Here is a 27957-nt window from a genome sequence, read left to right as displayed (position 1 = left end):
AGAGAATCGTCTTGGGCGTTCAGCGTGCGTATCAGAAGTGATTGTGGGTAAATGTAGGAGCAGCATTTAATGGAGCTTGACCTTTTTATAGATTAAAAGTCAGCATATCTCAGAACCTGCTGCTGTGATTTTGACTATTTGTTTGTTTTTTTTAATCTGTCTCTTGAAAGTCCCCCAACTGAACTGCTGGAGTACCACTTATTTGCTCCACAACAATAATATACTAATACACTGAAAGAAAAGAGTGTCTATAATCGTAGTGTTACTTTTTGTTTCTTTACATTTTGCTGCTAATACTTCTGTTCTTCTACTTTAGAGTAAGTTCTCATTACGTCCTCCCATCACTGACACCTTTTTGGTTGGACTCAGAAATTTCCTTTGATATTTGAAGGAGTAAAAAGTCCGGCAGAGATCTCTGTGACGTCACCCGACCACGGTCAGCGGCCACCGAATGTTTACCCCTCACGCCCAGCTATGTGGCCGGAGGGGTTCTGGAGTGGGTGGGTCCTGCGATGATGTGCTCACAAAGTGCACACTGTCCGGACAGTCCTGTGCACACCTAGTCCCACCCCTTCCCTCACCCCTAAGCCGCCTACCTTTCTCCCTCCCGCGCTCCCCTCTACTCATTCTCCTGCTCCCCTCGTTGGGTCACTTACTCATTCGAAGTCATCTGCTCCAGGAGTTTCGGAGACGCTCATCCTTCGCAGCCACCATGGTTCGCAGCAGCAGCAGCAGTGTCTGCAGAGTCGTCCTGCTGGTGCTCCTCAGCCTCTTGGTAGCCTTTGTACACACAGGTAAAACCTCCTGTTAGGTGTGTTTGACATTTATTTTATTTCTATGGCTGGGGTAGTAACAACTGCGCCTGCCTGTGCCGCAGGTAATTGAGGTGGAAATGTTCCGAGAAGGAAAGGCATGTAAGACTGAAGACTGATTTATAGACACCATCTGGCTGATGGCGATGCAGGGAAAGTGGCGTTTTAACAAAGACGGCGACAGTAAATTGTATCAAGACATTCAAGCCTGTCGTTATGGAAACATTTGTTCTTTTTTTTTTTTTTAATTATCGCTGGTCTTTTTTCATCCTGCCGCTTTGTTCTTAAAATTTGTGAGACATTTTAAAGCTTATAGTCTTTCATATAGTAAATTCTGCAGTTGTGTCCTGACGTTTCCTCTTTAGTTATCAAATCAAAGGTGTGTTGGTGTCCATCTTTGCCCTCTTTTCCACACACACACTCAGGCCTGTGTGTGTGTGTGTGTGTGTGTGTGTGTGTGTGTGTGTGTGTGTGTGCTGGCAGCCTAATGTAAATGATGCAGTTGTTGAAGCTGTGCGAGCTGTGAAAGCTGCCCTTTGACAAACAAGATGACTCGGTTACTTTCATGATGCCTGATGTTCGTATGCAAGTCTATAAACTGGCTGCCCTCTCGCTCGAGCTCCGCTGAAGTGATTCAGTGTGGCATTGGTTTGCATTTTAGGTGCTGTGGAACTTCATTTCATTTACGGGAAGAGATTTTGCAGATGAAGTTTTGTACAGTTCTTCTATTTTTTTTGTGATGTAGTGAGCGTTCACACCTGACGCCAACTGGTTATCGGAATAAGTGCTATTTAAGATGTCTCATCGCAGCTTTTTATTTCACTTTCATTTACTCCTGTGTGTAATTCTCCGTTCCTCTTTGTGATGTCTCTCAGATCCATTTGAGAGAATATCTGGACACAGTATTGCAGCTTTGAGGCCCAGAAGTCAGAGTCGAGGTTAAGAGGGCAGTGGGACGACAAGGGTGTTACGAGGACAACAATGTCCTCCCTGTCCTGTATAGACAAAAACAAAAAAAAAAGGCTGAGAACTCTCTCTTTTTACCCAAAACCAAAATTGTGAACAAAGGCTTTCACCTTTTCACCTGAAACATCAGGGTTTTTTGCGGGTGGTTGTGACTTCCCTATACCGTTCTAAAAACATAGATCTTTCAATCTTTATGCGTGACAACACTGGGGGACAGACTTTAGTTTGATCCTGGAAACAAACAGAAGAATCTGGAAAAAACAGCCAAGAGAACTAGGACGGCGTGTGTTCTTCCTGGCTGTACACTGTCTACTCTGCAGACTTATCTTATTACACACATTTGTTATGAGTGTCATGGTTGTCATATACTGTATTTTCTAGTGTTACAAGTCCTGACCACAACACCGTCCCACTGACTGCAGCAGCGTGACACGCAGCCTCATCGGTTGACTCAGCATGGGAAACACACCAAGATGTGTCAAATAAGGAGTTTAAGCAACACAGGATGATAATTACTCACCAACTCTTCTTGATGTTCTTCATCAAGTGGTTGATGATCTGATCGTGTTAGAGTCTTGTCCTACAATACAGAAAAGGGTTACTTTAGTTTACTAGTTTTGAATGAAATTGAGACCAATTCGAGCAACTGAACTTCAGTTGCTTTAGTTATTCAGGGCTATTCCAGCCCTCCTCTTTTCAAAGTAAAATCCAAAACACGCCGTTCATTTCTCAAAGATTTGAACTGTGGAAAATGTGGCCACCATTTATGGAAGTTAAAGAGGGTGAAACAAGGGCACACATCACCACCCATGTCGCGTTTCGATGCTCTGCCAGGTTGCTTTTCACACGCACTTGTCTGCGCGCTTTGTCATCTGTCTGGCCGGTGTGAAATCCTGACCGTGGAGGCCTGAGGTACCAACAAATGGTCTTCTGTGTTTTTACTGTCTGAAATGAGCCTGACTTACAGTCTGCCACACTTTAATGAGTTCTGGACGTTTGTAGTGTCAGAGAAGGAGGCTTCTTGATTGACATCTGGAGTTACAGCATGTCTTTAAAAAGTGTGACGACGAACCAGAGGTGCTCCTGCTGTTGACCCAGGACACACAGCTCCGCCAAACCCAAGCAGAAAAACTAAACTGTCATCAAAATATACAGCACGTATATCCATATATTTCTTTTGAAAAGGAAACACACAAGATTAAAATGTGATACTAATCTTTACTAAATCTACAACCGAGCTGAACAGCTAAATTGGTTCGCTAAAAGACTGGGTGAAATATGTATCTACAAATAATTGGATACTAATTCTGAAACGGACAAAAGTAATGAATAATTGGTTGAAATAGTAAAAGTGATAAATAAACAGTTGAGAAACTTGGTTAGTTAAAAGTAATGGACTCTTGAGACAGCTATTGAATAAACAATTGTTAAAACAATGGAAAAAGGTAACTTGCTAAACTCATTAGCTAATAACTAGTAGAAATAGTTGGCAAATGGAAGAAATAGTTCAAACAGAAAGCCAAAACTTAATCGTTGAAATAATCAACAACTCACAAATAAACACCTGTATTTGTTAATATATTAATACAGTCAAAAAAAACAATGAATAAACAGAATAATAGAGTAATAGATAAACAATAAAGATAATTCGAAAATAAAGAATTACACTCAAAATCCTGAGGGTTATGGATAATTGGTTAAAAAAAATCCAAACAAACTCCAACACTGTACTTGTACAACTGCATAATTAAACAAAGCAACTACAGTTGTAAATATTGAACAGCCACCTATGAAAAGACATTGTATAATAACCACTTTAATAAAAACTAGAGTTTTGTTATCAGTTCATTCAAGCATTGTTGGCTGAATAGTCACACGACTGCGGTTTTTCAAAAGCTTTTGTTTCACTGACAGAGAGGAGATAGGTTTTGTTTCTAGAGGTTTCAGTCATGTATATCCCACTGAACAGAAATTAGCTTGAGTAAACTCCTCCCCATGGAAACAAACACCCAACGGAAAACATCATGTTATTATTTTTTGCCTTCTTATTAAATCAGGCTGTCCAGAAGGCACAACCTTTTACACACAGGGACTATTTAATAAACAAGTTTGTTTGACATCCAGTGCCCAGCCGGTGCCTGGTTTGGGCCCGGCCGGTTGTTACTGGTTGCAGCCTGCCGCCCTGCGTGACCGCACAAGCTGCCTTTTGTGCCCTCGGCTGAAGGCCTCATTGATGGCTGAGCTGGCCACGGGCCCAGGCCTCCTACCCTTCAGCCAGCTACGGGACGGGAAGTTGCATACGCGTCAACACTGCGAAATACGCACATCTGAAGTGCATATCAGGGCATTATATGTGACGACTTGATATGATATCACAGGCACTGGTTTTTAGTCATTTTGTCATGTTTTTTTCCCCCCATCCGTCGAACACTATAAATGAGGTGTCTGTAATAATGACAGAGCGGCGAAAAGATGTGAAACGGGGTGAAGGACTTTACTGAGGCCATCACAGGCTACAAAGTAAATATGTTGCGTTAAATAAGCTGAGTGTAAATATGTTTGGATTATGGTTTAGTTGGTATGCATAGAGTTGAGGACAGGATAAGTCAATCTGTGAGTGTCTGAATGGGTGGGCCTGTGCATGAAGAGGGTGGTTTTTTTTCAGGAAAATGACGATCACATTTTTTTTGCCATGTTCCTTTGGATTTCTGAGAAGAAGCGGATCGATCACTAGAGACAGTAGCAACCACAATCACAGAGTGAAGTGGTTTACACTTTTTCATTTCCAGGGGGTGGGCTCTAAAAGTTGAGTTAGGAAACACAAAAATGTGGCCCAGAGTGACACCTTGTTTCCCTGGCTGATGCAGAGGTGTGAAAAGTCTCAGGGTAACTTCACGCTCAGAGGAGAGGAATGTCGGACAACAGCAATTTGGGATGGAAAGAGAACAGACGATCGAAGACGAGAGCGGAGAGCTTTATGCACAATCAGCAAATCACTGCCTCGCCTACAGACTGTTTGTTTGTTCTGTTTGAAGTTTGCTTGTGGAAAAGTGAAACATGTTGCGAGGGTACCTGTAGCGCAAACGGACAAAATGTCCATCCTCTACAAAGACATCCTTATACCCAGACCTGAGCTGTTAACCCAGGGAGACAAGAGAGAGGCTGTTGGAGTCGTTACAGAAGGGCCCATGCACTCAGCTCTGCATCCCCGAGACCTCAGCGTCCCGAGAAAAGGCAGACAAGCCCATTAGCAAAGCCGTGCGCCCTGCAGTGAAATGACAGCCTGAAGAAAACACTCAGTAAGTTGATCCTGCCCAGCAGCCAGTCAGTGTCCGTACAGGGATGATGTGAGTTTATGTCCGCTTCTGGATCAGTCACGTTAAAAACATGCACAGGTGGTAAAGTCTGTTTTTGGTTCTAATGTAGAGACGGTTGCAGACACCGTCTCAACAAGCAGGGACAACCAGGACACCATATCTGGAGACCCACCAAGTGACATCACCACCAAAGACCCTTTCCAGGAGCAGCCCATCACCTACGACTACGAGGATGCCACACACTCGCAGGCCTTGGACGTGGAGGAAGGTAAAACTGGCATGACTGACCAATTGAGCATGCTCAACCACCAGTGTTTTATGTTCTATGTTAGATGTCAGATTATTGAAACAATGTGAAAGTGATTGTATGTCTGTGTTTATGTGTGCGCAGGGGTTCTGGGGCCGGGGGCCATCACAGCCATAGTTATAGCAGTCTTCCTGGGAGCATCTGTCCTCCTCGCCCTCATCGTCATCACACTCAGGAAGTTCACTGCCTCCTAGAGTGAACACGTCTAACTATGTATGTGTGTGTTTGTACAGCATGAGTGTTTTTGTCAGTGTTCCTCTTTTGCTTCTCAGTCTCTAAGTTCCCAGCTTCCCCCCCCTTCCCGTCTCTTTGTCAAAAATGAGCTGTCTTTTACTTCACTGTAGATGCTGAAAATTGTGGCAGGTCCCTTATTTGACTATTTACAGACTTACTTCTGTAAACACTCAAATTGTTGCGCAACATGTCCACTTGTTACCATGGGAATAATCGAAGAAACTGGCTGGCTCTTCCAGTGCAATTGTAGCATGTCCATGTCATTTTAATTTTGCTCGGCTTTTTACTTTAAGATCTTGCATGCGTGTAGTTTTTTTTTTTTTTCTTCCTCCATCCTACATGTCTTTGCCTTTATTTTTGGGAAATTGTTTGTTTCTCTGTCTTAAGTTTTCCATTTTCCATTTCTTTTCCATTTAATGAGAACTATATATGAGATTAATGGGCCTGCACACAAGGTTATTATTAGTCTTTTAGAATGATGCCAAATTATTTTTTTTTTAAATATTCCCTTGGTGTCACCCATATACACATTTTGACATGTGTATTATTCCATTAACAAACATTTGTAGAGTCAAATTAAGAAGAGAATATTTTTAAAACGGCTTCTTCAGTGAATGTAAACAGTAGTTGGGTTGGATGTACCTGCAGAGCAAATATGAAGTTAAAGCTTGGATGATTGTGTTTGCACTCAACTCAGTGTTTAGTTGTTTATTTTTGTTTTTTTCAGGGGAAATATTATTTTGGTAAAATTATCTTGTCTTTTTCTAATAAGCCCCACAGTCATCAGCCATATAGCTGGATATTGCCATGGTGATGTCACTTGCTCAATTTAATTTGAATAAATAAATAAATCAGATGCCAAATGTCTGAGACTACCGTGTGTTATCTAGCAAATGATCAGTGATCAGCAGCGATAAAGAGGAATTATTTATATTATTATTAGAACCATGTCTTTAAACACTACTGTACTGTATGACTTACAGTTTTTAATGATACAAAATAAAAATATTAAAAAAATTCTCTATAGATACACAACATATTTTCATTTCCATCTTTTTGCAATCTTTTCTTTTAGTTACTATAAATCAAAATCACATTTTTACACTACAACTGTAGTCCATTTATTTCATTGCTGTTTGGGTAAAATTTGCTTAAATCTTTACACTAGTGCAAAAATGCCAAATATTGATTTTGAAAATATTTGTGTTTCTAATGACCATAAATAAATAAATACATTTAAATGAGGTCAGTGGCTTCACTTCACTAACAACAGTAGGTGGCAGTGTGCTTTGCACCTATATTTTTTTATTTATTTATTTTTTTTCCAAAACTGAAAGTAACATTTCACACTCATGTGCCCTGAACTTTTTCTGATTTATTGTAGTTTAAAAATCTTTCTCTGCTAACGAATGCAGGTGAGTAGAAACTTTCACCTTACAGCTGAGAAGAGGCCTCGACAACATATTCTCACACTTTTAATTCGGCCAAGTCATCTCAGCACCCGAAACCAGGAAACCCAGCAATTTAATCACAGTTTAAATCTGCTTCTGCAGCTTCTCACACACTTGAAAGAATAAACTCTCAGACTAAAACCAGCACTGATACAGTAATCATAGTATTGGGCTCATTGAAATGTATTATTTGTTTCTGCCAGATACTGTAAACAAACAAGTCATTGACAAAAACAAAATAGAGAGCCAATACATACAAAAAGTCACAAAGTCCAGGCCTTTACTGCATATATGTTTTAACATGTTGATTATTTTTAAGAATGATTACAAAAATAATCCTGCCCAACAACAGTTTAGTAAATTTACACTCACGAGGTGCAGTGAACGCTCACAACCTTTGTGAGTTCATTTCAATAAAGTGGTGGAAATTCTAGTAAGAGGAAACAAACCACAACCAGAAACTACCACGAGAGACCTGCAGAATTATCCAATACTGTAGTTTCCTCAATTTGATTGAATCCTCCTTTGATTTAGTTTGTGTATCCTTGTCATATTAGGTTTGTGCCTTTTGGTCTTTTAGCTCATGCTAATGTCGCAGCACTTGGGATGGTCTGTCGGTCAGCAGATTGTTTCACTACTTTCATCCATCCTTAAATATCTCCACAACTTTTGGATGGATTAAGATAAAGTTCTGTACAGACAATTTTTGCATCCGGACGACGAGTCCTACTGAATCTCATGGCCTTTTGACTTTTCCTCTAGCGCCACCATGAGGTTGACATGAATGTTTTTTGAATGCAATAATATCGTAGTAATTATAGGACAGATTTCCATGGACGCTGGTAGACGTTACTGTTAGCCTCAAGTTGAATTAGCAAAACTTTGGCAATCCCGTCCATAACTTTTAATCTAGAGCCACCGTCAGGCCAACATTTCAATGTATCCAGTGCTTTGGTATACAAACAAAAACTACTGACAGTGCCATCAGCTTTATCTGTACTTAGTGTTTTGTGCCAATTAACAAATGTTCGCCATGCTTAAACTCTAAATTAAGATGATAAACATCATTATGGTAGCATTGGGTGCACGTTAGCACGGTGCAGTAGCACTTAGCTCAAAACACAAATTATTCTTGCTAAATTATACTTATCTTTTGTTTAAATATTATTAAGGATGTAACTAACTTTGATTATGTCAAATATAGTTAAAGGGTGCCTGTCAAAATGTCTCAGAAACTAGGGTTGGTGTCTTTAAATGTCTTTTGTCCTTCCAGGCATAAGAGGAAAGCACCCCACACTTCACAAATAATGACCTCATCATCTCAGTGTATCGCTCAGCACTTCAAAAAGTGAGAAGTTAATTTCTGCAGATGTTTACACATACAGATGAATTCTGTTCTGGCGGTTTGCAGCGATCGGGCATACAAGTGTCAGCCAGAATATAAGTATAAGACCTACTGGACAAATTCGTGTCTGTTTTTATTTTAAGCAACAATAATGCAGGTCTTAACACACATGCATGATGTGTGGCATTACTCAGGAAGTGGTGATGAAACAACAAAGGTACAAAAGCAGAAGTCTGTCTGGCAGAGCTCAAACAAGATTCAGTGACTGAGAGACTACGCGACGGGCATGAGGTAAAAACACGGCTAGATTTCACACTTTCCACTCTACAGCTGACACGAAAACAGTCTAGACTAGACTTTTCAAGTGTTGCGGTTAAAGGTAAGATAAAAAAGAATTGAAAATTAATGTAGCTTCATTAAAATGTTTCAATTACAAGCCAGATTTACTTGCATACTATAAAATAGAAGTACGAAATAAGTCTAAAAATATTTTTTTTAAAAACACCTGTTACTTTTTATTTTATTTGGAATTCCTTTGGCCTTCATTTTGATCACTGTAATAAAGTTTTTGTATTGACAGTTGTTTATTACATTTTTAACGTGACGATAATGTTGTGCATTATCTTCTCAATTGACAGCCACAGAGGTCAGAAATATATTTTGTTTTATTCTCTATTTTATTTATATTTTACACTCCTCAGAATGATAAGAACTTGGGCTTTCTCTGTCACACGCTGACGTTTGCCATGAGCACAACTGCATAGTATTTCCATGTTTCACCTTATTATTTATATTCAGCTGCATTTAAATCAGTAAACACTCAGATTTTAATGGGAATCTTGTTAGTGTTTAATTAAGGACAGATAAAGTGAAAAGGTCAAAAAAAAAAAAAAAAAACATGTAGACAGTGAAAACATATGACTGAGTTGCTGCTTTCAAACCTTTTTAAATCTTGTGTCATTTTCAGTTACATTAAAGGCCCAAATAAATGACCTGTTACTTCAGCCTATACCGTACAAACGTTACTATTACTGCCAACTTAAACTTACATTGAGAATAAAGGGAATATAATATTCAAAAACTTCTTTTGGTATCTTTGGCATTTACACCAGAAACTTAAAACACGTTTGCACCTTCTGTACCCACAAGACCAGGAGGTTTCAAGTAGCTTGGCACGGTGTCGCGTGGTACTTACGCTTCTGTGTGGGAACGAAACAAAGAGTAACGACAGGAAAGACACATTCTTTTCACAGACACTTTTACAACTTGAAATCTGCTTTGAAATCCTGGCTGACACTGTTGAAATCACATCAAACTATTTTTCTGCAGTGACACCATGACAACCAACTGCACCTTTGATGGGGTGGACCACCTGATGAGATATCTGGAGCTGGTCATCTACATGCCCATATTCCTCTTCGGTGTGATTCTCAATGTTGTAGCACTCTTGGTGTTCTGTGTCTTCCTACGGAAGTGGACAGAGTCAACTATCTACATGACCAGCTTGGCCCTGATGGACCTGCTCCTCCTCTTTCCTCTTCCTTTCAAAATGCACGCCACCAATCACCAGTGGCCCGCCTCCCTCCAACCACTCTGTTCGTTCTTAGAAAGCCTGTATTTTGTTGGAATATATGGCAGCATCTACACCATTGTGTGTATAGCTGTGGATAGATGGGTGGCTATCTGTCACCCATTCAAAGCCAAGCAGCTGCGTTCGCCCAAAGCCGCTCTGGGGACCTGCGTTGGGGTCTGGGGGCTGGTGCTCGCAGCACTCTCTCCAACCATCTACCGATTCAGAGAAGGGGGGCAGACGGACTTCCACTGCTTCCACGGGTTCTCGCAGAAAGGCTGGAGCCCTCCGCTGATCATCTGCCTGCAGGTGTTTGGCTTTCTGTTGCCTGCACTGGTGGTGGTTTACTGTTCACTTCAGACTATCTGGGCACTTCAGCGGTCGGGCCAGCACAGCAGCCAGAGCCGGGCCTGTGTGAAGATCATCTACAGCAGTCTGAGTGCCTTCCTGGTGCCTTTCACCCCGAGCCACTTGGGCATCCTCCTGCAGTTCCTGGTGAGATGAAGTGCAAGTTCATTTTAAGTAAACTTTTAAGGGAAAAGAATGACACTGGTTTCAATAAACAATCAGTAAAGGTGACAAAGCTATGTCACCTCATGGTCCATTTGGTAGCTGTGTTGTATCACAATCTCCAGCCGCAGATCTAGAAAAAAATACATATTTAAATTTCTAATCTCCTTCTCACCAACTTAATTCCAAAATGTAAAATATATGTTAATAAATCAGTCTGAAATGTCCCAGGCAATGTCTGAAAAATCTAATTTATATATACATTTTTACTTAATTTTTTTAAATTTAAAAAAAAAAAAAAAAAATTTAAGTTAATGATAAAGAAGACAGATTTCCCAAAAACTCGAACAAAACGGGGGTTTTTTTTTAGTCTATGCGGTTTAAAAAAAAATCACAGGCCGTGATTGATTTGGGAATTAGGTCGTGTTTGAACTTTAGAAATACTTCTGAAATGCTGTCTGTTTCGGTTAGAAGAAAAATAATTACAGTCATACTATATTACGGGACAGTTCTTAGATGAGAGTCATTTTTCACCCATTGGGCATTGAAACAAATATTTTTAAAAAAAAAATTTTGTATCACACGTCACTTGTGATCTTTATTTCAGCCACAAAAAAAGGCTGAGGAATCATATTGTATGCAGCCTCAAGATCTGACTCACTGGAGGCAAGGGATGAATAAAATAATAAGTTAAACTGAACACTGTTGTCGAGAACACACATGTCCTCATTGGTATATATGACCCTGAGCAGTGAATATAAATTGTATTAAAATGTTTTAGATATAATTATTTAAAGAAAAATAGAATTGCAGTGTTGAACAAGTACAACATTATGTAACAATTAGTGTTGATTTATGCTGAGGTAATCTTCAAAAGGCCTGATAAAGACCTGCAATAATACAGCAGAGTTCAAACACTGCTGTGTTTCCTCTGCTGTCACAATAAGATTTTTAAAGCTGAGTATTGGGGTAACCCAATAGGCGAGTGGTTAAAACACATACCACATGGGTGTAAATGCTTTCAGCAGTGACCCCTGGTTTGATTCCCGGCCTGCTGGACCTTTACTGCATGTCACTGCCTTGCTCACTATCCCCCTCATTTACTCTCTGTTCCTGTAACCCCGCATACTGTCAGGTGCACCAAGGAGTGATTCAGGACTGCGACTCCAAGATAAGGATCAGCCTGTTCATACAGATCGCTATGTGTCTGTCCAACGTCACCTGCTGTCTGGACGCTCTGTGCTACTACTTCATTGCCCACGAGGTGAGGAGCACAAAACACACCTTCAGGATGTCAATGGTCAGCCAAAGAAGACCCACCTTCAGCACTTCAGAGGTGTGAACATGGGGCAAAGCCGATTCAAGTTCAGCTGTAGTTTGTCCCCAGAGGACCGCTGGCAGTGATTGCTTATTGATCTGGTTGCTTATTTTAGCAGGGCAGTGAAACTGAAAAGAAGCCGGGGTTGTTGCCTGTAGCTGGTGAGCAAGCGTGGCATGCACTAAGAGAAAACGTTGGAGATAAAGCAGGTCAGAGTGCAATCACAATTAACCACTAAGTGGAAAATAAAGCTGTGTGATTTGGTCCAGCAACAGGAAGCCCGCAACACCTCTCTAACTTTAAACAGCTCTGATACCCAAAAGATGCGCTGCAAAAAGAAAACCCACCAACAAGCCGCAATGTGACACATTTCTAGAATGATTACAGGGAGACAGGGAGACAGCTCTCAATCTTTCAAACTGACCAGTGAAACACTGACATGCGGTATGATTCCTTTGAAAGAGCCAGCTGCAGAGACGTGTCATTTACATTCTCAAGAACTGAAGTGAAGGATATGTAAAAGCAGCTTTTACTGTTCTAAAGCTGTCATTAAAGATCACCCATTATGATCAGGGACGATACATGTCAGACATATCCATTTCAACTGACACACTTTGTAAATTATTCAACATATTATTTGAATAACACTCATTTTTAATTCAAATAAGATCTGTAATATATAAAAAGTAAATTTACATAAAAAGACAACTTGAAATAAGTAATTCAAATAAATTTAAGCTATTAAATAAGTTAAATTTACATATTGATTAAAATATGATTTCCATATTTCCTTATTGAGTACATCAAAAAATGATGGTGTGTTAATCACCCCAACTAGTTGTCATTTTGAAACACATGCATGTAATAAATAATTATTCATTAAAAACATTAAAAAAATATTAAAATGATTAGTAACTTAACAACAACAGAGTTTTGTAATAGCATTTTTAAGAACTTAATTATTTCGTAAAAATTATTTGGTTCATCTGCCCATTGTGACTTGTTAAGGATACTTCCTTGTAGCAAAAGTGATTAATAAATAACTCTGAATATTGCATCAAAATATATTAACTCATAAATTCGGGGTATTATGTCTTTTTTTTTTTTTTTTAAGAATTTTATGTAAAAATACATTTTATTCATGATTCAGTCCTAAAAATCCTTATACAAATAAAGCTTCAGGCTGAGTAACAAAGATTTCCTACCTGTATAGTTTTAAAATGTATTCCTGCCCTTATTAATGCAAGCCCAAATAATATTCATAATATTCAATACATTAACACATTTGTAGCATTTGTCTTCGGAGGTCTGCTTACAGTTTTTACGGCTGCAAACTGACTGACTGTTTGTTTGTGTTTATTTGTACATATCAATTTCAACTTAGACTACAGTATATGTTGTTAGTCATGACATAGGTGAATATTGTTAAAATACAATTGACCTTTCATTTGCATTTTTTTGTTTTACTTTTATAATGTAGCCTTAAATGTGCAATAATGTTATTAAAATTGCGAAAGGCGGTCGGCCTCCGCCTCTGTACTATGGGAGTGTTCATAGTGCTGTTTTGATGTTACTGTAGTGTGTTTACACGGGGACATTTGATTTATGTGAATGCAGTCAAACTTAAACTCAAACGGAAAGTTGTATATGAAGTACATTAAGCTGCCGCCAGCCTTATATTGCTGTTGTTGAACAGTCGTGTTGTGGTAGCAGTTGGAGGTGTTTTTAAGACAGTGCTTGTCTCATGCTGTTTTTACTGTACAATGTAATCTCTGAAAAGCTCTTTTATAAAACCAAAAACAAGCCTTAAAACTGTTATCTGCTGGTTTTCTGGCATTACTTATGTCTCCATACTTTCATTTTCAACCAGCAAGATTTCTTTCTTTTTAAAATAATTTTCTTTCTCTTTGGTTTTAAAGTGAAATATCACAAACCAGAACACATACATTTTGTAACGTATGTAATTTACCACAAAAAAGTTCCACCACAATTCACAAGTAGTTAAAACTGTTTTTGTTCCAGTAATGTATGCGAGGAAGTTTACAGCAGAAAATGTCACCTCATTTCCTGAACTGCCATTTTAGAGTTTACATGTTGTCTGCATTGTTTATACAATCTCCATTTACGCCAACCTATAATTTACAGACTGATTAAGCTTCACTGAAAGTGTCACTGAAGAATATTCAAAAGACAAAAAAAGTTTGATAATTTATTCTTAAAGCAGCAAGATATTACACGAAAATCGACTGCACAGCAAAATTAAGTATCCAGAGACAATGAAACATGTTCACACATTAGAAAGACACCCCAAAAGTTGGGACGAATCAACATTGTAGAGATTATAATGCCAAGATAGGAAGGATTGGAAACTGGCAAGAGCTAAAGACAACAGGGAAATCTGAGTGAAGAAGAGGAGGAAGAGCAAGACAAAAATGAGTTATAGTCTTTGATATCATCTACAGTAGCTGATCTAAACTATAACCCATTCTTCATGAACATTTCATCTGTCCTTAGCACTACGTTTCGCATCACTGACTGCAGACTTTGGTTCCTTCTGTCCCTCTACAGCACTGCTACTAATTACAGTCTAAAGCCATTTAAATCCAAGGAGTAGGAAAGTGTCATACTAAAGAAATAAGAGGCAAACCATAAAGAAATGATCATTCACAAAACAAGTCGATTTCAGATAAAAATCTATGGATGTAACAATATTAAATTGAGAAGAAAAATCAATTTCAGTATATATTGCTTAGGAACAATCAAAGTTATGTACACCATTCATTAATGATACAAACCAGCAAAAAAAACATCTTAACTACATGAGGTATGTTTTGCCATTTTTGGACATTCAAACAAAATAAAATAACAACCAAGGAACAAATATTAACACGAATGCACAGTGCGAGCAGCTTCCAGATATTCTTACCATCACCCACAGTGCACTGACTTACTAACAAATACAAGGACAAGTCTAAAGTCAAATCAAGTCCTCTGATGTAAATGTCACAGACACACATTGACATAGTCTGCATAACATGACAAGCTACAGAAAAATCCGAACATCTGTAAGTTCATCCAAATATACAGAGGATTTGAATAAAAAAAGACATTAACATGGTACATGACCAAAACAAAGAGAGCATTTTCAAGTTGAGACGAAAACATTAAAAGTGAAACTAAAACTGTTGAACAAATACTTGTTCTTAAAGTGCAGTTTAACGCCCAAGGAATTCAAGAGGTATGGTTTGAAATTGGCTTCAGATTTGGATGGCTGTGATTTCCGCCTCAGATTTAGAACCTGTCGCAGATGACGGTCTCGACCACAAAAGTGTTTTCAAAGTGACGGATGTTGTGGCACCTCTTTGTTTCGCGCCTCTCGATACCTGGAAGAAAAAAGAACACACGTTTGAGAATCTGTGCAGCGCTGGAAAAAAGGTATGTTCATAGCACTTCTCTGCTAGCAGGCCTACAGCATCCATTTTGAATCAGCGGTGGTGATCCCCACAAACCACATCCATATATGTACTCAGGGGGAAGTTTGTTGCATCATTGCTGAATCGGACACGCCAATCAAAGGCAACGACGACAGAGATATCACTCACACGCATCACTGCCTCCTCCACAGTGTGTGGATGTGTCCACTGCACTACGAGTGACTCACATAGCAGGAAGTTCCCTGGCCGTGCCCACACACACACACACACACACACACACACACACACACAACCAAACTGACATGACAATCAGGCTGTTACAGGAGTAGCTTACACTGCAGACGCACTGTCTGAAATGCTCACAAGGAAGCCCCTATTTGGTTCTGGTTGTATTTGCTTTCAGTACGGTGACTCTCATTTTGCTCCTACACACCGAACCTGAACACTGGGCTCCCTGTGACTCACTGGAGGAACAGTTTCCTCCTTGGATACAGAGAGATCACAGTGACCCAGCAAGCGTCACATGACGTAACATCTCACAGGAGTTGGTGCGAAAGACGGTGAGATATAGCACAAGCGAACGAGCACATATCACTCATGAATTAGCATCTCATATTGGCTGAGCAGATTGGAAAAGGGAGCGGATGTGTTCACTCACGTGGGCGCTGGATGCGGCGTCTGAGGCGGTAGGTTTCTTTGCCGTAGCAGAGCCTGTGGATGAACGGGCCCAGCTGCCTCATGCTCCTCACCCTCCCCGTCACCACCATCTCCTCCTGGATGATGTAAGTCTGAGGAAGGTACGTCCCTCTCTGTTGCAAAGAGACAAATGAATCACTGAGTCAGTCTGTCTGTGGGAGGAACGCTGCCGACAGGAAGTCGGGAACACACTGTCCTTCGCTCTCTCAGACGGCCACTCATCTCTCACGATGCTTTTACAACAGCTTCACCAGTGGCCTTGGCAGCAGATGTAGTACGTGTCTCACCTTGACATTGACAAGCAGCTCCCACAGGCTCCGTGGAGGCATCACCAAGGTTGTGTTTAGCTCTGTGATGTAGCATTTGTCCAGGGCGATGTCATGATAAGCTGTGAGGCCCTGCAATTAATGAACAGAGAAATAATGTTCAGCTGTAATGAAACACTTTAACAGGAACATTTACAAGAGGAAACCACGTGAACATTAAAATGTGCTTAACCTACCCTCTGAAAGTCGTGGATGATATCAGCAGGGTCGCTGCCTCCAAAATGTGGCACAGGCACACTGATCTGTTCGTAGTTGTCGTCAAGGTAGATGCCGACATTCTCCTCGAGTTCTTGCCGTCCCCTCAGAGGAGCATAAACCGAGTCCTCGTAGATGACCCGGCAATGGAACAAGCTGTCTTCTGGTGTCTGCTAATGGGACGCAGCAGAGCTGAGTTAGCATGTGACATTTACTTTCACGTTAAACCACTGGTTCGGGATGTGATGTTAGAAAAGAGAGGTAGAATTAACTAACCTGAGGTATAAAGTAATAGCGGTACGTGTAGATGGAGGCCAGCACCAGTACTGACATGAAAACCACTAGGCCAAAGGTGAGGCAGCACAAGCCAGTTGGAAAAAGCTTCTTGGGCCTGACAGGAGGAACAAGATGCTCCTGTAAAGAGAGAAGCAGACTCGTTAGACAGCAGCTCAGACTCGTCAAGGAGAACTTAATCTACCAAATACCACCGATCTTTGTGACGGCAATATTGGGAGTTTAATTTTCAATTCGAATCAAGACCCCAGGTTTTTCAATGATGCAAAATATGTGCAAAGTGATGGAGATTGTGTAACTGTAGTTGAAGTCTTTTATTTCAGTTTTATGTCAACTGAGCAAAACCTTTAGTCTAAATCTGAAGCGACTTAAATATTATCTTCAAGTGAACTACATCCAGTTCTAAGATGGACTACGAGTGGACATAATGTCCGCTCACACTGCCATGACTTCCTATACAAAGCCATGATCGTAACAGAGTTAATTCTGGTGGGAGGTGGTTGCCAAGTCAGTAGTCATGTGAGGAGATATGGTAGACGTAGGATGGACTGGGATGAGGCACACCAGATGCCCACCCACAGTCTCTCAGTCAATCTGCTGCCTCTCCCTACTACTGTTGCTATGGAGAGCGGAAGCAGGGATGAACAGCTTGTGCCAGGCTCTGACGAAGATGCTGGCACGTGGCCGTCTGGGTCTATTCTTAGAGGCCTACTTCCACACTCCATATTTGCAGATATTAAGTCTCCCTCTGCGGGAGGCAAGACGAGAACAATAGCGTGGAGCAGGAGTCCCTCAGCAGAGGTGGACATAATTAATAGATCTACACACATTGACTCTGACGCCTGGCCTCCAACTGCAGCCAATCAAAATCCACGCAGCCTTCTGTTGACGTAACAAACAGGCACAAAAGTGTCTTTCCACGAGTGACGGATGCGTCATAAAGGGGTGTTCACCGTGTCAAGTGTGTTGGTGAAAAAAAGAATGAGGCGGACGTACGCACAGTGTGCCACATATCTAATTATGTTTTACTCCTGGGTAGCAGTCCAGAAAGAAAGCTAAGAAAAGCTGCACCTAATGTGACAGACCTGACTTCCTATAAGCAGTTAACTATGAGCTATTCTACAAATGCTGGTCACACTAATGTCCAAATTGTTTAAACAATCCAGATATGATCATCAAATCCATCTATCTATCTATCTATCTATCTATCTATCTATCTATCTATCTATCTATCTATCTATCTATCAGAGGTTTCCTCGAAATTCTATACAATCGGTGCAGGAATTAAATTAAAAGAGGGGTAACTTTCTTATTTCTGTTTATTACAGATACCAATTTGCTCTACTGCTAATTTTCAGAGAGCATACAAACCTAAACTTCCTTTAAACGATACACACTGTCTATATGCACACAACACAGTGATCCCGGATTACATTACCACTCATGCTCGCACTACCTGCAGGATCCACGTGGTATGACACCTCGTGACATCACTGACTGGTGCAGTAACCGCATCTGACACCTGTTGTTATTCTCTAATTTCGACTAAATTAAAACACCGAGGCTGATGTCGTTCCTGCAGTGAGTTTGATTGATACGTGCATACTTTATGTTCCACTTAAGGTAAAGGTGTCCCGTTCTGCTGAAAGCAGGCACACTTACACAGGACTACCCTCTGGAGTGTGTGCCCTCGCTGTGACCAAACAAGGTGACGTAATGTCAACATCCCCAGGCTGGGGTGGTCTATACGCTCTTGTTATTGTATTACTGTACAATAAACTATTATAGATGATAAGTAGTGTCTTGATGTAACAGCTACAATAATAAAAAAAAAAAAATTATATAATGCAACTTTTTAGCCAATAAGTAGTGTTTTGCTTCTATTAAAACACAGAATTGCAAGATATTACATTAAGCATATATTATATTTTGTTCTATTCATTAAGATGTTTGCATTTTTAAAAAGCACATATATTAACCGTATACAAGTACATTTCATTCAGCGAAATAATGATGCACGGACAAACAAATGGAGACTATCATTAATCTACTTATCCACAGCCTATGCAGAGTGCCTACAGCCTTCTCGTGCTATACTGAGACACAAGACAAATGCTACTGCATGAAACAAAGAAAGACAAAGTGAACACACTCACATGAGCCAGTGGTATGATGATCTTGTCCACATCGATGTCTTTTTCAGGCTTCTGCACCGACACTGTCTGGAAACTGATCTTCACCATGTTTCTTTGTTCAGTGTATGTTTGCTTTTTCTCCTGTCTGGTTCAGTGCGCTGGTCTCCTTCGCCGGACCGGGAAGATTATATAGCGCCGGTGCAGGCTCGCCCCCGGGGCTCGGTGACCTCAGAAGAGCGTCTTCTCTGACGAACAAGCAGTGCGTGGGACAGAGGGAAAAGCCGCCTCGACGCTGTCAAAATAAGAGTCCCTATATCGGTAAGACTAATAGATCCAACAAGAAAAATCACAGTTCGTTGTCCTATTACCCTATAAGTAAATAAACTTAAATGTTTAAAGCTGTTGAGGATGAAAAAACTAATTTTATCTCCCTTTTGTGCATATCAAAATACGCTGTGCCCTTATTTTGAAGGGTAGTGCCCGATATGGTAAGGCTTTCCGTGTTTTATTTAAAGCTGAATCTCCTCTTCTCAACACTAGCATCCGGAAATGTTGTGATGTTTAAAATGGGCTCAGCCAGCTACTATACTGCAATAAAGTTATCAATAAGTCACTTCTAATGGAGAGTAGTAGTAGTAGTAAAAATAATAATAAAAATAATAATAAAATAATGAAACACTTTTCTATGGCTTTATGAAGACATGTAATGCATACAGTATCATAGAATACACCGTGTACAATTAATTAGGTATGCCTTGGTTGAAGTATTTAATGAATAGTAGAATGCAATTAGTGTAGTATAATACTGTGAATGGACCTGAAAGCAAATCGTATATTTATAATGTGGTTACAACGTGGACTTTCAGGGCTATAGATAACAGAATTAAAAATATTTTACAAATCAGGCATGAAGACAATTTTGAAACCCCACTATAAAATGAACTAATGTAACCATTCAGTTTTTTTCTGTCACTAAACTAACTAAAGCCTTACAGCCACCTTCACATCTGGACACCAAGCAGCCTGTCTACCACCTGTGTAGTTAAACCACTAACAGTGGACTAGGGCCGCAAAATTAACTGTTCATTATCGATTAATCAATTAACTGTTTAGTCTTTCAAACGCCAGAAAATGGTGAAAAATTCCAATCAACAATCCATAACCAAAAGATATTCAGGTAGGTCTAATTATCATGGACAATTACAGGAACCACAAAAATATTTACCTTTAAGAAACTGGGATCAGAAACATTTAACATCTAAGTCTATTTTTTAATAAATGACTCAAATCGATGAATTTATTTTCAAAACAGTTGGCAATTTTCCGTGGATCCACTAATCGAGTGATCATTGCGGAGCTACAGTGGATGTCACTGTCAGCCAAACTACATGTACATATTTTACGCACAGCTCTCGTCACCATATGTGAATCGTCATGATAGCGCACATGTGACCCACTGCAGATATAAACGACACGTGTCACATTTGGACAGCATAGGGACATGTGAGCAGATGATAAATAATAAAATAAGCATTTTCTGCAAAGGTCAATTACACTACAACACTGTAAAATCCAAATGCAGGGATTATATATATATATATTTTTTCTTTCTGCAAGCACAGAAGGCTCCTCGCTCTTTAAACGCTTTACAGATTAACATACTTAAAGAACTAATGATCCAATGTGAGAAGTGGCAGATAAATGGCCTTTGGTGGTGAGCACTCTGTCAAAGAAAGTACTTAGCAATGCAACAATCACCCCAACAAAACCCTACAGTTCACTTACAGTTCAGCTCCCAATTTGGGTTTGAGAGGCAGACACACCCCCGGCTTTCAAAACTGAGGAAAAGTTGAAATGTTATTTATTTTTGCAAGATGAGCTTGCTAAAATAAATAACGCTGTACTATATATATATTTTTTTTTTTTCCAAGATCAAAATGAATAATTTATCGCATGTCCTGTTTTAATACTGTTTCAGCAGAAACTACTACATTATGTGGGCAGTCTTTTGGTTCATGTTTATGTCGAGGCCTGTGGTCCCGACAGAAGTGGGGAAATTAGCCAACATGACCATTAGGGGTACGAGCTTTGCGCGCCCTCGACGCTTTGTAGGCAGTTTGGCTATTCACATGTAAATGACCCGAAATAAATAGCCAGCATATGCCCCCTCAGAGCAGCATTAACAGCCCATACTCTGCGCGTCCTGCCGCGGGGATCTCCCGGCCATCTGTCCCACTGACGGGCTTCTCTCTAACAGCTCTTTGGACTACACCCCGACCCTCCAGTCCAGCGGGCTTAAACTTTTAACAACATGGCCCCCTTCCGCAACAACACAACCGGAGTGGACAGAGGTGATGACTGCAGCGGGATCAAATCTGACAGAAAGGTAAGTTAATGCCAATATTGCATGTTTTGACTGAGCTTTGCAGCTGAACGACTAACTCTATTGTGCTTCTTGTAATTTTGGCAGATGAGAAAACCTCTGGTGGAGAAGAAAAGAAGAGCTCGCATCAATGAAAGTTTGCAAGAACTCAGAGCTCTCATCGCGGACGCAGACGTGAGATACTTTGCTTTGTGTTGGCGTTGTCCCTCAAAAAAATGAACCACACCGATAATTCACCAGTGAGCTTGTGTGGCTTGTAGCTCATGTTTCTTGTCTCCCCCCCTCTCCCCGCTGCAGTTACAGTCAAAGATGGAGAACGCCGAAGTGTTGGAGATGACAGTGAAACGAGTGGAGGCCATCCTACAAAACCGGGCTCAAGGTAAACATGACGCGTAAACGTGTTATTTTGCATTTACTTGAGACTACGCCGTTGGGCAAAAGTTAAATACATGTTTTACTTGCGCGAATACTTTGACCTTAAACAGCATCCTACTTACGAACCACTCTTACACCGAGCAATTTCGTTCTTTTAAACTAGTTTAATTAAATTACGGGTCGCGGATTAATATTCTAATTAACTGCTCCGCGGCCACAGGTGCGCGTCGACCGCGGCTCCGCCAATCAGAGCAGAGAGTCAGACGTCGGTTGAGTGTTTGAACCGTCTAACGGTCGTTTTTTCCCGGTCTCCACAGAGGTGGACGCTGCGTACCGGGAAGTGTGTGAGCGGTTTGCGGCCGGCTACATCCAGTGCATGCACGACGTCCACACTTTTGTGTCCACCTGTCCGGGGATGGACCCAACAGTAGTCGCGGAGCTGTTGAACCACCTCCTGGAGAGCATGCCCCTGAACGACGAAGACCTGCTCCGGGTGATGCTTCCGGACGTGGCAGAGAATCCCGGATTTAACAGCACTTGGTCCCTGTGTGACAGCACCCTGTACTCCGCGATGGCGTCTCCGGCTTCCTCCACCACTTCCAGCGATGACTTCTGCTCTGACCTGGATGAGACAGACTCGGAGCAAAACCTGGTCTCTTCTTCAGAGGAGACAGACAGCCAGGATTTGCTGCCCGGTTTGACTTACTCCAAGTCCGTGTGGAGGCCCTGGTAGGGCCTTTAAAGTGCAGCAGCACGTTTTAAACCTGTAGATGATTTAATGATGTGTGTTTAGGATGTTGTGTGGGATAGGCAAAAACACTGCTGAGATGACAATTGTTTAAATGCATCTGAGAAGCTCTTTGTAAAAGAAATATTCTGGAACTACAATTAAATGTATTTAATAAATAAAGTATGGAATTAAATCTGTTTAGCAGAGGTCAGTGACCTGAGTGGCCTTGTCTGGGCCTGCCTTCAGTGAAGGGGCTAAATGCAAATGTAAATATGTACTTGTTGCATCAAACTGGGCTGTGTAGAAAATAGCTGTCCCACTAGAAAATCATTGATAGCTGTGTGTAAGTTATTTCCTTTTTAGGATGTCTTTTAACGTTTGTATTTATACAAATGACTGGTTGTAGGCTACCTCATCGGATTTGTCAACTTTTCAATAAATATCTTTTTAACAAAAGACTTGTTGTAAATTGTGCAGCAGACTCTTTGGGAAAAAAAAAAAGAAAAAAAGTATTATTATTTCACGCGCAAGGATCCCACTAACCACCCACCCACTGCTGTTTCCAAGATATTCGCTATTACTCTGCAATTGTAGGCCATTTGTGTGCATTTTCTCTCTCCAAGATCCCTCAGCACATCGTAGGCATTGTGAGGTGTGAAATGAGAAATCCACTCACTCCTTATATAGGCCTGGCTGAGAACTTGGCAAATGGGTTTTTATAACTGCAACAGCTCAGCTTTTTTTTTTTTTTTTAAATGTTTTTAAATAACACAAGCAGTCATGACTGTGGGCTCCAAACTGTTCAGATCTGTAGTTGTCATAGTTTGTATATTGTACAAACATATCTGTATTAACTTTGGAATAATGAGCAGTAAACATCTGTAGTGTACATATTTGACATGTATAAACCTGTCAAATCTGTGCATCTTATGGCAGCAGGACAGGCTCAGCATACTGACTCACTTTCAATGCTCAACCTCTGGTCTTGGTGAGAGCCACAGACACTGTTCTGCCTCTGCCTCTCCACATGAATAAGAAAAGACAGCTCTCCTGAAAATCAGTCTTCATCCACTGATCTAGTCAAGTGTCGCCTCTGATGTTCCTGTGATCTCCACTCAACGTGTCATTTCTAACAGGTCCCGCAACCTTAACACCCCCTCCTCACTCAGAGGGACCCTTGGTAATACGATGAGAAAAAGATTAATACAGTGAGTGTCGGATTATGGCAGCGTGTTCCCCGTGTTTAGCAAACACAGTGCTGGAAAGTAATTAATAAATGCTCAAGTGCCGTGAGATGTTTGTGCTTGATTTGTGTGTGTACCTTACACTTCCACCCACCTACACTTCAGAGAAAAAAAAACTGGTCATACCACCACATTTATCTGGCAGCTACAGATACAAAATATGATTTGATTATTAGATATCAAATTACCATTTATGCCATTCAATACTTTTTTTTCGACTGTATCAAAGTCACAACTTTACTTTTGGAGGCACAAAATGCATTAATTTTTACATTATGGTAGCCCACTTCTACTTATAAGTAAACAATGTACTTCTGTATGACAACATATTCTCTTTAACAGAATGAAAGAAAGAAAGAAAGAAAGAAAAGAAAAAAAAAAGAGAAAGAAAGAAAGAAAGACTAGCATGTAGGATGATGAACTTGATTGAGCACGCTCATGTGACTCTGCCGACCGGATTTGCGGATGCTCAGAGGTGTAAAATGGTCGCTGCAGGAGGTCAGTTTGTAACGTTTGACACCTCGTCCTCTATTTGAAATACATGAAGGTGTGAAGAGCGGAGAATAGGAGGGGGGGGATCGGGTCGCTTTGATCAGGAGGACTTGCCTGTCTGAAGAGCAGATCAGAGCAGTGGGCGGACACAGACATTTGCATCAGGAAGGTGAAAGTCATGACTTCACGGTAGAGAAGTTTGAAGGTCTATTTTAGATTATTTATTGCATTATACCCCGATTTATATTGATCCCCACTAATTGTCATGTGCAAACTCTGGAGAAGACACGTTTCACTTTTTCACGAGCAGCTTCCCTTTTGAGCCCTTGACAGTGTTGAAGGTACATTTTTACCCAGCCAGCAAAAGTCAACCTGTCCCTCCTCGTTACGTGTCAAACATCAAACAGCTGCTCTCTTCAGATGAACCTGATGTGCGCTGCCTGCTGCAGTGCGAACGAGCGCTGACTCGTCAAAACACGCAAAGATGCAAACATTTCGCGACACACTTCATTGTAAATTAAGCAGTCATTTATTTTAAGAAAATTTAAAAAACACAAGAGAATACTTTCCATTAAAAACAAACAAATAAAAACACATAGGTGCTTTATGTCAGTGTCTGTTCAAATACCAGAAAGACAAATGACAGTAAATTAGAGCATGAACTTCAAAGTGAAGGAAATCTCTCCGCACAGCCACTTGGCATCTGTCTGAGCTGCTTTATACCCGTGCAATAACCCTAAAATCAGTCTGAAGTGACCATACGTTTGTTCTGAACGGTAATGAGCTTCAGTCCTCCATATCCATCAGCCATCACAAGCAACATACAGCTCTGTGGTTTGTCCTGATGTCCATCACACAGCTCATACTTTCAGAATAATTTATAGTAAATCCTCTTGGTTCTGTTTTTGCTTCTCAAACTGGATTATGCATCATAACTTAAAAACATACAATCATCATTATACAGCAGTGATTAATGTACAGTATGTAAAAAATATACATATATAAGCTCACAGCCAGAGACTGTTACAAACATTAACACAAGCTTTGAAATTCATGAAACGATTCCTTTACGAGAGGCATCGAAGAAATAAAAGTCAAAGTTTCACAGCTGATACCGAAGGAAATGCTGCACGTTGTAAGAACCCCACGAATGAAGTTATGCTCAAAGAATAAGAATGTGAAGCTGCATAAAGGGAACGTGTCACAGAAACAGCTCCAAATGACAATGTTCATCTGAAATGATAAATACCCTGAAATCATTTGACACAATGGACTGATGTATCTCACAGTATGCACTGTGCTTTACTATCTTTTTGTCAGTGCGGTCTCAAATGTTTTCACCACCTCCATTGTGTGTGCGGGGCAGTAGACTAATGTATAAAATGTCCTTTTGGGCCACATTATATTTCTACATCACTGCATTTTAGAGGGAAATATTGCACTTCTTTCACCGCTACACAGCTTCATCTGACAGCTGTGGGTAAATTAGATTTTTAACCACAACATACAATCAGTTTTTGAACTATAATAATTCCAGTGGTGGAACGTAACTAAGTACATTTTCTCAAGTACTTTGAGTACAAATTGTAAGTATTTGTACTTAACTTGTATATTTCCATTATATGCACCTTCATACCACTAAATCTCAGAGGTAAATATTGTAGTTTTTACTCCACTACATTTGTCTGACAGCGTCAGTTATTTTTAGGATTACAGTTTTTCATAAATCTTTCTGTCCATTGAAAACCATCTAACTCTGAATTTGGTGATTTTGAATTTTTATAATATACTGAATGATTAAATGTTCCTTTATGAGTTAGGAAAATTCTCCTATTTTTAGGCTAAATAAACTTTTAAAACCCACTTGGATAAGCTGGAAAATGCACATTAATGCAGCAGTAATGTTTAAACAAAAACACATATAATGTAAAACACTGACAGGGAGCATTTACTGCATAGTGTGCACTTTTAATTTAGATACTTTAAGTATATTTTTCTAATAATACTTTTACTTAAGCAAGGTTTTGAATGCATGACTAACTTATTGTTGAGCATTTTCACAGTGTGGTATTACTACTTTTACTTAAGTAAAGAACATGAATACTTCATCCACCACTGGGTAATACTCCCATCAGTAATAACTATCCAAAAAAATTATACAGCATAACATTCTGAAATCAGTTTTTCTGCATCTTGAATAAAAGTGAAGTACAAGTACCTTAAAATACCTTTAGTTATAATGTTGTGTTTTACTCCTTTCCCATAAGTGAAACTGGAAATGTGACTGTTTTCATCACATGCAGCGATGGAGGTGGTAGAAAGTGGTGGTAGAAAGTATGTGGGAACATGGTTGTATTTTGCACTTCCTCCTTGTGACTTTATGCATCACCAGAAATGGATTTGCGCAAACAGACATGCTGTGGTCTCATTCATGTTTTTCCTCTTCATCAAATGCAACCTGCAAAGTGCACTTGTGCTTATTTGGTGCTTGATGTGTAAAAATGACAGGAGTGACTGGAATTAATCTGACTTTAAAAAAACCTCCACGTGTTCTCACCACATGCTGACGTAGCGCAGTGTTGTTGTAACTGAGGAAACGTCATAAAATACTGAATTCATTCATTAACAGCAACGGTTACAACAACACTGAGCCACTTCCTGACATGTGAACAAAGCAGCACGGTGATGTTTGTTTGACCTCTACTGTGCTGTGTGGTGTTTGAGCACACATTGCATTTCCCTAATGGGGCCACTGCATCACTCAACAGCCCGGTAATCCCTCCAAGCAACACAGCAATCCTGCCTGGTGTAGATTATAATTGTAGTACAATAATAATAATAAAAAAAAACTGTCCAGTACATATATTCACATTCTACAAAAGTCAGGACTGATTAAGCCTTTTTTCTGTGGTGTCTAAACAGGTAAAATTCATAAAACAGTAAGACAAAAACAGTAAGAGCCCGTCTAAGCAGGTCTCTCTCCACAGTTCTGCAGAACAACAGACGGTTGGGTAATGAAAGTCACTCTAAAAATCTTGAGCAGCCTATTGTCTCGCTGGTTGCATCTGGGGGCCAGAAAAGGGCTGCGGCAGGAGATGACGACAGTGTTTAAGAGCTCCCTCTTAGGGCCTCTCCTGGCAGCTGACATCCCCCATCTCTGTATCACAGAGGTCCAGGTCTGGCTGATCCTCCGCTGCTGCCACTGCTGCTGCCTCTGTGGAGCTGTCACAGCAGGAGCACATCTGGAAAACATGGCCATGGTTAAATGAGGCTTTGAGGTGAGAGGAATAGTGTGTGGTGAAATAGGTATTTCACTCTACCTCGATGATGTCTATTGCCTTGGGTAAACCTCCCTTCTTGATCCAGGGGTGGACCTCGATCAGCTCCTTCTTCTGCTCCTCTGAAAAGTGGGGCTGGCTCTTCTGCAGCTGCCTCAGCTTCTCGTTGTCCTCTCTGAGCACTCTCTGGATGTCACTGCAGACACAAGCAGACACACAAACACAACGCTCAGTAAACATACAATCAAATCTCCTCTGATGTTACAAGAGTTGGGTTTGCAAGAAGTGGGCTGGGTGATACAATCAATATGTTGGAGGATCACTAAGAGTGACAACAACAAAGCTTAGTTCCTTCAAATTATCTTGAGCTTTTGAAATATTTGTCATTGTAACTTCTCCACTGATGTAACTTTGCTGATCTACAGTCATCTGCCTACAGCTTCTCGATATCAGGCTCCTTCACTGACTGTGTTAATGTGAGGGTGCCATCTAGTGGTCAGAAATACACATCGATTCTATTTTTTGACTACAAAAGAAAATTGTGT

At 40.4% G+C, this 27957-nt stretch overlaps 5 protein-coding genes across 8 annotated transcripts in view; 3 read left to right on the top strand and 2 right to left on the bottom strand.

Annotated features, from left to right (window-relative positions):
- Positions 1-712: 712 nt before the first annotated feature.
- On the top strand, positions 713-6573 carry snorc (secondary ossification center associated regulator of chondrocyte maturation). Its single transcript, XM_069157994.1, has 3 exons — positions 713-794; positions 5205-5363; positions 5487-6573. The coding sequence occupies exons 1-3, from the start codon at positions 713-715 to the stop codon at positions 5594-5596; spliced, it is 351 nt and encodes a 116-aa protein (XP_069014095.1). The 3' UTR covers positions 5597-6573.
- Positions 6574-8697: 2124 nt separating this feature from the next.
- On the top strand, positions 8698-12531 carry LOC138203271 (G-protein coupled receptor 55). Of its 2 annotated transcripts, none has more exons than XM_069158024.1 (3): positions 8698-8723; positions 9762-10497; positions 11648-12531. In XM_069158024.1, the coding sequence occupies exons 1-3, from the start codon at positions 8719-8721 to the stop codon at positions 11852-11854; spliced, it is 948 nt and encodes a 315-aa protein (XP_069014125.1). In that variant the 5' UTR covers positions 8698-8718; the 3' UTR covers positions 11855-12531. The 2 variants fall into 2 exon arrangements, with proteins under 2 accessions (XP_069014125.1, XP_069014126.1); XM_069158025.1 differs by lacking the exon at positions 8698-8723 and adding an exon at positions 8736-8811.
- A 1495-nt stretch (positions 12532-14026) lies between these two features.
- Positions 14027-19094, bottom strand: itm2cb (integral membrane protein 2Cb). The gene is made up of 6 exons (XM_069157361.1): positions 18932-19094; positions 16758-16895; positions 16463-16654; positions 16248-16358; positions 15923-16073; positions 14027-15213 (listed from the first exon to the last, which is right to left on the bottom strand). The coding sequence occupies exons 1-6, from the start codon at positions 19016-19018 to the stop codon at positions 15122-15124; spliced, it is 771 nt and encodes a 256-aa protein (XP_069013462.1). The 5' UTR covers positions 19019-19094; the 3' UTR covers positions 14027-15121.
- An 18-nt stretch (positions 19095-19112) lies between these two features.
- Positions 19113-22854, top strand: hes6 (hes family bHLH transcription factor 6). Its single transcript, XM_069157362.1, has 5 exons — positions 19113-19228; positions 21168-21296; positions 21381-21467; positions 21591-21672; positions 21986-22854. Exons 2-5 carry the CDS (start codon positions 21222-21224, stop codon positions 22399-22401), a joined length of 660 nt encoding a protein of 219 aa, XP_069013463.1. The 5' UTR covers positions 19113-19228; positions 21168-21221; the 3' UTR covers positions 22402-22854.
- Positions 22855-24644: 1790 nt separating this feature from the next.
- The window catches only part of per2 (period circadian clock 2), a 28994-nt gene continuing 25681 nt past the window's right edge, over positions 24645-27957 (bottom strand). For all 3 annotated transcript variants that reach the window (XM_069157358.1, XM_069157360.1, XM_069157357.1), the window contains 2 exons: positions 27455-27608; positions 24645-27376 (listed from right to left, as the gene is read on the bottom strand). In XM_069157358.1, the coding sequence (XP_069013459.1) occupies positions 27257-27376; positions 27455-27608 (274 nt within the window). In that variant the 3' untranslated portion in view covers positions 24645-27256. The remainder of the gene's footprint in view (positions 27377-27454; positions 27609-27957) is intronic.

This window comes from Embiotoca jacksoni, unplaced genomic scaffold, assembly GCF_022577435.1.
Source record: "Embiotoca jacksoni isolate LCO1_2020_lvr unplaced genomic scaffold, fEmbJac1.0.p SCAF_22, whole genome shotgun sequence".
NCBI lineage: Eukaryota > Metazoa > Chordata > Actinopteri > Embiotocidae > Embiotoca > Embiotoca jacksoni.
The sequence above is the reverse complement of the archived record's forward strand: the minus strand, read 5'-3'. Positions and strand labels throughout refer to the sequence as shown.